At 39.5% G+C, this 9,666-nt stretch overlaps 1 protein-coding gene across 1 annotated transcript; it reads left to right on the plus strand.

Moving 5' to 3' along the window:
• The first annotated feature begins 8,811 nt into the window (after positions 1-8,811).
• On the plus strand, positions 8,812-9,260 carry LOC112672303 (peptidyl-prolyl cis-trans isomerase NIMA-interacting 4-like). Its single transcript, XM_035707950.2, has one exon. The coding sequence runs from the start codon at positions 8,860-8,862 to the stop codon at positions 9,253-9,255; it is 396 nt and encodes a 131-aa protein (XP_035563843.1). The 5' UTR covers positions 8,812-8,859; the 3' UTR covers positions 9,256-9,260.
• The last annotated feature ends 406 nt before the right edge of the window (positions 9,261-9,666 follow it).

The raw sequence follows: 9,666 nt of genomic DNA on the forward strand, positions 1-9,666 counted from the left end.
GGACATATCCTGATTCGGGTGATGACCTAGGTGTAAACATTTGTCAAGCCTGAGCCAACTGTGCACTCAAAATCGATGGATTTTGTGATGTACAAATTTACATATTTACTTTATTCCTCAATAATAGCAAAAGGGGGGAAATTATGTAGAGGATATCAAGGCAAAAAAAAAAAGAACATATTAAACTGGATTAAATTGTAGGATTAAATCACGTGTAGGTGTGTGCATGTTTTGAGTCATGGTTATTTACCATGAAGGTAAATATTATTTGAGGTTATGTGTTAATGTGTGCATTTGAAGCACTGTAGGAGGGAGACATAGTCTAGCAGCTGTGGGACCATTTATGCATAGCATTTATGTATAGTCTGTCTCCTTTTTGCCTTCTACAGATAATTTGACTCCTTGGAAATATCTTGCTATCAAAATTTCCAGTATGTTGTTATACTTATAAGGCCACTTGAGTTTTTTGATAACTTTTTCCCCCACATAGCTCAATCTGATGCTAATTTCTAGAATAGTTCAGTGTGATATACTATTTTGTGTTCTGATGAATGTACAGTAGTAACAACCAGCTACAAAAAAGTTATTGTCCATATTTGTTCAATAGGACAACTGATTGCTTCTGAAAGCTTTGTTTAAATGCGTTGTAGGTTTTTAGCAGATCCACCGTAATTGCCGTAAAGATGCATTTGAAGCAATTAAAGCACTGTTTGTTCAAAGGAAGATGTTTGGAGGCTGTTCATTTCCTGTTATAGAATTGGAAAAGGAAATACATGGGAGCACTGGTAATCTGAAAATTCAGGCAAATAACTTAGGCTTACACTCATCTTCTGGTTAACCTCTCCTTGCTGTAGAACACCAAAAACTTACATTGCTCAAGTTCTTTTTCTTGAGATAGTAAGGATACAACTGTGCATGGAGTCTTTCTCTGACAATTCTGGGTACTATTGATTTTCGAATGCAAATTCTCATAATGAGAATTTAAGATGTCTCACTCTGGATAGAAATTTTATAGAATTTTAATGAGGTTTAAAAAGAAAGAGAAATGAGAAAGGAGTGCCTGGGTAGCTCAGTCAGTTAAGTGTCTGTCTTTGGTTCAGGTCATGATCTCAGAGTTCTAGGACAGAGCCTGGTGTTGGGCATCTTGCTCAGCAGGGAGTTTGCTTCTCTCTCTCCCTCTGCTGCTCCTCCCTGCTCATGCTCTCACACTGTCTCTCTCTCTCTTTCTCAAATAAATAAAATCTTAGAAAAAAAGAGTCAAATTGAGTTGGAATGAGCCATGCTGACTCTCTAGCTTGTAGGACTAAAGATTATTAGCCGGTCAGAGCCTGCTTCTCTCCTGGCTAGAAGTCCTTCTTGGTGTATGGTACCTCCTCTAATTTCCTATATTTCCAAGATGAGTTTTGGGCCTTTTTGGTGTTTGAAATCTAATTATAATTCCATGATCCATTTGTATTCTATTTACTATGGAAGATTTATATAATTTGTCCAGTCTCATTTTTATGTGGAGATACTTAGAGGGGACTATCATTAACTGAGGTGGGGAAGCTTTCTCGAAGGTAGTGTACGTGTCCTGATGAATCTGGAAAGTTTAAAAGTTCTAGTTGACACAAGAAAGTCAGGGATTCTGGAGGCATATATTAGAAGAAAAATAGACAAATTTTCTTTTTCCGTCTTTCCTTTTAATGTCCTTGGCTGTGAAATATGGAATGCATGGTGATTAAGGGTAGGTGGGAGGTAGATGAAGGTTGGTTAGATAACTGGATAATTAGAGAAGATTCCTTCAAGGAAGGAAAAATAAGACATCTTATACCTTTGAGCTTGACTAAGGCCACTACATTGTCTACTTCCAAGATGGTAGGGGGCACCATAAGGTCAACAAGTTTTATGAGATACTATGAGGAAGATCGTTGTCTCAACAATAATAGCACCACCACCTCAGACTAATGAAAATATCTAGGCAATTGTCTTCTAGTTATTCAACTTTATATAGATGGTTTTCTATCCTTACAGAAATGTTAATATGAAGATACTAAGGCTTTGAAAAAATAATGTGAACACTTGAAGAAGAATTTCACGTTAGACCAAAGGAATATCAAATTGCAGAAGAATGCAGCACCAGGTCTGATGGGAATATATAACATGAAGTTGTTCATCATCCCAGTGATGAAGTAGACAAGGGACATTACGATTCTTGGTTGCAAGTAAGAGAAACCAATTTTGCCTAAGCAGGAGGTTTACTGGGATGTTATAAGATGTTGAAAGTTTGGAGGAGGAGGTTTGGAAAGGAGTGGAATCAAGGGAGTACAAAATTTGAGGATGATATAATCTGGCCATGGCACGATATGTTAAATGCATCAGACACACCCCATCTGCTAGACATGAACTCTGCATGCTCCCACTGCCACTGTAAATCACTGCCTCATTCTAGTTCCACATTCCTGAGCAGGAATATACAACTATCTACTCTTAGTTCATGCTTAGATCCTAGATGTAAAGGAGCTGAGAAAGGAAAGATCTTCTACATCCCATGTCTATATTAAGAAGTAAAGTAATCTCTGCTTCCTACCCCTTCCCCAAAATTAGGCACATGAAGGAAGCCTCACCCCCACCCCAAGAAATAGAGTTTGTTGTTATGCGGGGGGCGGGGGGGAGAGGAAGGGGAAGATAAATGCTGACCACAATGTGTTTTGTGACTGGAACCTTTCAGGTAAACGTTGGATGGATAACTGAAAGTAATACTGTGCATAGTGTTGCTCTTTGGAAAGAGAAGTTAGAAGAAAAGTTCCCTACAAGCTGATGGTCTAAGTCTAGGCTTCTATGGGGAACGGGGCCTTTGGAATTACTCCAGTGGGATTGCTAAACTATTAGAGATAAATCCAGGCAGCTGTGTGCTCTCCTCGAGGATGCTTCACGTTGCTTTATAACTCAATACGTTTCCATTCAAACCCAGGCAGAGCAGGTTCTTTAATTACATCCTGTAGCTTTGGCTTCTTACCACTAGGGGTCGTTCTTTTACATGTGTCATTCAAAAACCATGCCCGATGTACCTGATTCTGAGACAACCTTAGAGGGTTTATTTCCTTTCCAGAAGTTTTAACTATTTCTACAAATTGTACCTGGTAAATATGTGATTCCAGTGACTAGGCCCATAATTAATTGCTCTGGGACTTATGTTGCCATCCAAAAGTAAATAAGTAAAGGGCTGGTGAACAAACCTGGCAATTCTTAACATTTCATGCAATTTAATCTTCAACCTAGGATTCTTTTCACCTTAAGACTTTCCCTCTCTACCATTAAGACACACACACACACACACACACACACACAGGGCATTTCAAAAATCAAGTGGGGTTTAGGGTACATGCAATGTTAAGGTTACAGACATTCCTTTGAGATATACAAGTTCATTTCCAGACCATGACAAAAAAAGCAAGTTGAATGATTTTTTGGTTTCCCAGTACATATTTGATAGACTCTACTAGAGTCTATCAAATATGCAATAGCATTACATCTAAAAAAAACAGTGTATATACCTTAATTAAGAAATACTTTATCCCTAAAAAAATGCTGACCATTATTCTACTTTTCAGCAAGTCATAATTTTTTTGCTGGTGGAGGTTGTTGCCTGGACGTTGATGACTGCTGAGTGATCACGGTGGCATTTACTGAACATTGAGGTGGCTATGGCAATTTCGTAAAGTAAGACAACAATGAAGTTTGCTGCATCGATTGACTTCTTTCACGGATGATTTCTCTGTAACATGTGATGCTGTTTGATAGCATTTTACCCACAGCAGAACTTCCAAAATTGGAGTCAATCCTCTCAAACCCTGCTGCTGCTTTATCAACTAAGTTTATATAATACTCTAAATCCTTTGTTGTCATGTCAACAGTCTTCACAACATCTTCACCAAGAGTAGTTTCCATCTCAAGAAACCACTTTCTCTGCTCATCCATAAGAAGCAGCTCCTCATCTATTAAAGTTTTATCATGAAATTGCACAAATTCAGCCCCATCTTCAGACTGGACTTCTAATACTAGTTTTCTTACTATTTCCACCCCATCTGCAGTTACTTCCCCTACTGAAGTCTTGAACCTCTCAAATTGGCATCAACCTGTTCCAAACTCCTGTTAATGTTGATATTTTGACCTCTTCTCACAAATCACGAGTGTTCTTAATGACATCTGAAGTGCTGAATCCTTTCCAGGAGGCTTTCAATTTGCTTTATCCAGATCCATCAGAGGAGTTACAGCCAAAATGTATTTCTTAAATATTAAGACTGAAATTCAAAAACACTCCTTGATCTGTGAGCTGCAGAATGGATAATGTGTTAGCAGGCATGAAAACAACATTAATCTCATTGTCCATCTCCATCAGGGTTCTTGGGTGATCAGGTGCATTGTCAGTAAGCAGTAGGAATGTGAAAGGAATCTTTTTTTCTGAGCAGAGGTCTCAATAATGGGCTTAAAATATTCAGTAAACCATGTTGTAAATAGATGTGGTATCATGCAGGCTTTGTTGTTCCATTTATAGTACACAGGCAAAGTAGATTTAGCATAATTCTTAAGGGTTCTAGGATTTTCAGAATGATCAGTGAACACTGGCTTTTTGTTTTGTTTTGTTTTGTTTTTGTTCTTATATCTTTATTTTTAAAATGTGGTGTACACACATAAACTCTTCCTCCTTCTCTCCCCTTCCCTCTCCCTCTTCTCATCTGACTTGGAGACAAACACTGGCTTTAATTTAATGTCCCCAGCTGCAATAGCACTTAATATGAGAATCAGTCATCCTGCCTTTTTTATACCAAGCACTGACTTCTCCTCTTTAGTTATGGAAGTCCTACAGCATCTTCTCTAATAGAAGGATGTTTTGTCTACATTGAAAATCTGTTGTCGAGTGTAGTTACCTTTAGCTGGATCTTCTGGATGACATGCTGCAGGTTCTATCTACATCAGCACTTGCTGCTTCACCTTGCACTTTTACATTGTGGAGATGGCTTCTTTCCTCGACCCTCGTGAACCCCACCTCTGCTAGCTTCAAGCTTTTTTTCTCCAGTTTCCTGTTATCCCTCAACTGTCATAGAATTAAAGAGAGTCAGGGTCTTGCTCTGGATGAGGCTTTGGTTTAAGGGAATATTGTGGCTGGCTTGATCTTCTATCTGAACCACTCAAACTCTCTCTATATCAGCAACAGGGCTGTTTGACTTTCTTATCATTTGTGTGTACACAAGGATAACGCTTGTAACTTCCTTCAAGAACTTTTCTTTTGCATTCACAGCTTGCCTAACTAGTGTAAGAGGCCTAGCTTTCAGCCTGCTTTGGTTTTTGACGTGCCGTTCTCACTAAACTTAATCGCTTCTAGCCTTTGCTTTAAAAGTGAGAGATGTGTGACTCTTTCTTTCACATGAACACTTAGAGACCATTGTAAGGTTTTTACAATTTCAATATAGTTATATCTCAGGGAATAAGAAGTATAGTAGAGCACATGCAACATTCATCATTTAAGTTCACCATCTTATATGGGTGTGGTTGGTGATGCACCCAATCAAAATAATAACATCACAGATTATCATAACAAATATAATAATAATGAAAAGGCTTCAAATTTGAGAATTACCAAAATGTGTCTCAGAGACAGGGAGTGAGCAAATGCATGCAGAGAAATGGCACTGACAGACTTGCTCAATGCAAGGCTGCCACAAAGATTCAATTTGTAAAAAATGCACTATCTGTGTAGCACAATAAAGTGAAACACAGTAAAACAAGGTGAGATCTATGGTCAGTGACTATGACTCACTGAAAGCTCAGGTGATACTTAACATTTTTTTACCAGTAAAGTATTTTGTAATTAAGGTATATACATTGTTTTTAGACATAATGCTATTACACATTTAATAGACTACAGTATAGTGTAAATGTAACTTTTATAAATGCTAAGAAGCCAAAAAGTTTATTTGACTCTCCTTATTATGATATTGGCTTTACTGCAGTGGTCTAGAACCAAACTCATAATCTCTCTGAGGTATGCCAGTACATTAAAACATGAGAAAATTAAGATACAGAATTAAGACTTTAAATATGTTAAACATGTAAAATATTCCACAAACTCACATTAAAACTAAATGATTCTGTGTGTTGTCCTCTTTGGATACAATGGTACATGATTACATTGAAGTCTGTCAAAACAGGATGAAATATGTGTGGTCCTGCACCCACACCCTCCCTCGGGGTTGGGCCCTGGGTGCTAGCACATCAGTGTGCCCTGTGCAACCATACACATCTGCTCCAGCACACCAGAATTTATCTCAAGCTTTGAAGCATTTGGTCTTTGGCTGATTTCTTAGTGAGGGCACATAAAAGTTAACATTAATCTTCATTTTATGATGAAAGTTACCCTTTTGTCCTTAATGAACATCATCACTAATCATATTGATTAGATAACAAGTGGACTCAGTTAAATGCATCGCGGGATGGAAGGAGCACCGTGCTAGGCTATCAGGCTCCTGGAACTCTGCTACTGCTTCCCTACATGCTGATTGATTGATTGATTTGGATTCAGTTCTCAAATTTGTGGAATGTTTCACCACTTGGTACAATTACAGAGGGAGGAAAAACCTTCCTGACATTGCCACTCCAGGCCATAGGCCCTCAGAGTCCTGTGTGCGAGAAATAAAGCCCTGATCTGATCATGGCATTCCAGCTGCCATGCAACAATGGCCAGAGTAATTTCTCTTCCTCCTCTTTTCTCTGATACTCAGCATCTAATCCTCCATTCTTTCTCTTCTCTCCCCTTTAACATTCTTCCTCTTCCCTATCCATGAATCTCTCTGCTGAGGGAGAAGACTCTCATATTCTTTCCCTCTCTCCTTCTTACCATGGCAGTGGAGGGAGGTGGGGGCAGTAACACACAGCAGCACTTGATTTGATGCTTAAGAAGACAACAGAGAGATTCTTCTGAGCATTTTAATGGGTTCTGTTTTCCAGGAACTGCAGAAAAAAGAAATAAACGGTAGTACACAGAGTTCCTGCCTTTTTTCTTATTGCAGCCATGGGGATAAAGATCAAAGTCTTTATCTGTGATTATCCATCAGACAAATGCAATAAAATACCCAATTTGCAGTCAAGGCTAACTGTGTGCTGTCTTTCAGAACATGTTCATCCTCTAATCTTCTTGAAATTCTTTCCTCCCGGAGGCCCCACAGGGCCTGTGAGGAGGCATTCCTGACACCAGCTGTTCCAGAATCTATAGATTGTTATTATAGAATAGGATCCCTTGGGGCAGGAACCTGGACATTCTCAGGAGCACTGGCATTTATGGAACCCCTAAGCTGTGGTGGCATGGATTCTTTTTTTTTTTTTTTTTAATTTAAATTTTTTATTTATTTATGATAGTCACAGAGAGAGAGAGAGGGGGGCAGAGACACAGGCAGAGGGAGAAGTAGGCTCCATGCACCGGGAGCCCAACGTGGGATTCGATCCCAGGTCTCCAGGATCGCGCCCTGGGCCAAAGGCAGGCGCCAAACCGCTGCGCCACCCAGGGATCCCTTTTTTTTTTTTTTTTTAAATTTAAATTTTTTATTTATTTATGATAGTCACAGAGAGAGAGAGAGGGGGGCAGAGACACAGGCAGAGGGAGAAGCAGGTGGCATGGATTCTTATGGAAAACAGGAACCAGAAGTTAACACCATTGTGTTCAGCCCCAACTTTAGCTTGCTCTAAAGTTGGGGCTTAAGGATTAGAGGTCATAGACATATGAATCAGTTAATCAGTGTAGGTCAGGAGAAAGGAAAGTAGATTGCAGGATTGACACAGTGCCAGAACAGTCCACCTTGCATCTAAGGACCATGACCCCCCTCCCTCTTTGTGATGTGCACTCCAAATGGTTCTTTCTTTTGTGTACCACCTCAGGAGTAAATGGGAAACAGAATGGCATGCGTAGAAAATGATGGGCCACAAGGTGAAGAAGAAAATGTGATACTTTCCAATGTTGGATGTTAAAGGGATAGAAAATGTTTTTGTTGTGTGTCTACGAGGCTACAGGAAAAGCAAAGGTTAAAAGTGTTTTTTGTTGGAGAGGAATCTGTTTTCAGTTCTCTTTCACCCCTTTATGTTTTCCTCTTCACTTGATATAGCTATATAGCATATGGGGGCTTCTGGGGTGATTGTTGAGCCTGGGAAGAACCTGACATCTGTGAGGCATTAATAGAAAGGCAGATTGGGCCACTATCTGAAACTCACATGGTGTAAGATCAGCTTCCTCTTGATCGCCTAGATCTTTTCCCTCTTGGCTTTTTGGGCCTCTGACTCTCAGGAAGAGAGAGTACACCTTGCTTCCTTTAATAAGCAAATCAAGCAGTTTGCTTTGGGGGAGCCAGCAGCCAAACCAAAGAGTTTGCTTTGGAGCAGCCAGCAAATCTGCTGTCTTAGTTACAGATTTTTTGCCTGCCATGGTCACTAATATCTGGTCTGTACTCAAGTCTAGGTTGAGGAGGGAGGTGAGAAGGTTGTCTGAGTTCTCTGACCAGCTTTGCCAGGAGTAAATCTCCATTGGATTTTTCATGTTGTCCTTCAAATGATGATAACAGAGGGGAACACTGGGTAATTCAACCACACCCTAACTTCTATGACTCTTAATTAGGATCATGATGTGTTATGCCTGGGATGAAGGTCCTAGTTTTAACATTTTCCCAATAGATAAAGTGAAGTCAATCATTTTTTTATTGTGGTGAAATATATGTAACATAAAATGTATCATTTTAACCATCTTTAAGTATATAGTTCAGTGACTTGAAATAAATTTACAGGGACTTTGTGCGGCGAAGGAAGCCATTGAGGGTTCGGTCTCAGTTTTCGGAGATGCCGCCCAAGGGAAAGAGCGGTTCCAGGAAAGGGGGGAAAGGGGGAGCCACCTCTGGGAGTGAAAGTTCTGACAAGAAGGTCCAGGGTCCCAAAGGTGGTGGTAATACAATAAAAGTTGGACACATTCTGTGTGAAAAACGTGGGAAAATCATGGAAGCCATGGAAAAGTTAAAGTCTGGAATGAGATTCAATGAAGTGGCCACACAGTATAGTGAAGATAAAGCCAGGCAAGGGGGCGACTTGGGTTGGATGACCAGAGGTTCCATGGTGGGACCATTTCAAGAAGCAGCATTTGCCTTGCCTGTAAGTGGTCCAGATAAGCCTGTGTTTACCGACCCTCCAATCAGGACAAAATTTGGATATCATATTATTATGGTTGAAGGGAGAAAATAAAACGGTATGAAAGACTGAAAAAAAAAGAAATAAATTTACATGTGTAACCATCACGACCATCTATCTACAGAACATTTTTATCTTTTTAAACTTAGACTCTATATTCATTGAACATTAAGTCCATATTTCCCCCTCCTCTCAGTGCCTGGCAACCATCATATTTTTCTCCCTGCTTCTATGAATTTGACCACCCTCGTGTGAATGGGATCATATAGCATTTACCCTTCTGTGACGGATTTATTTCACTTGGCATAATGCCGTGGCATGTATCAGAATTTTCTTCCTTTTTAAGGTTAAGTAATATTCTATTGATGTATGTACCGCATATTGTTTACCCATTCATTCATCAATGGATAAAGAAAGTGAAATTACTCTTGAATGCTCACATTTCCTTTTGGTCCAAGATACTAT

The sequence above is a fragment of the Canis lupus genome, chromosome 28 (genome assembly GCF_003254725.2).
Source record: "Canis lupus dingo isolate Sandy chromosome 28, ASM325472v2, whole genome shotgun sequence".
In the NCBI taxonomy this organism is placed as follows: Eukaryota; Metazoa; Chordata; class Mammalia; order Carnivora; family Canidae; genus Canis; species Canis lupus.

Bases quoted from the DNA above. Each gene is read 5' to 3' on its own strand.
- LOC112672303 (XM_035707950.2), top strand. From the start codon at position 8,860: ATGCCGCCCAAGGGAAAGAGCGGTTCCAGGAAAGGGGGGAAAGGGGGA.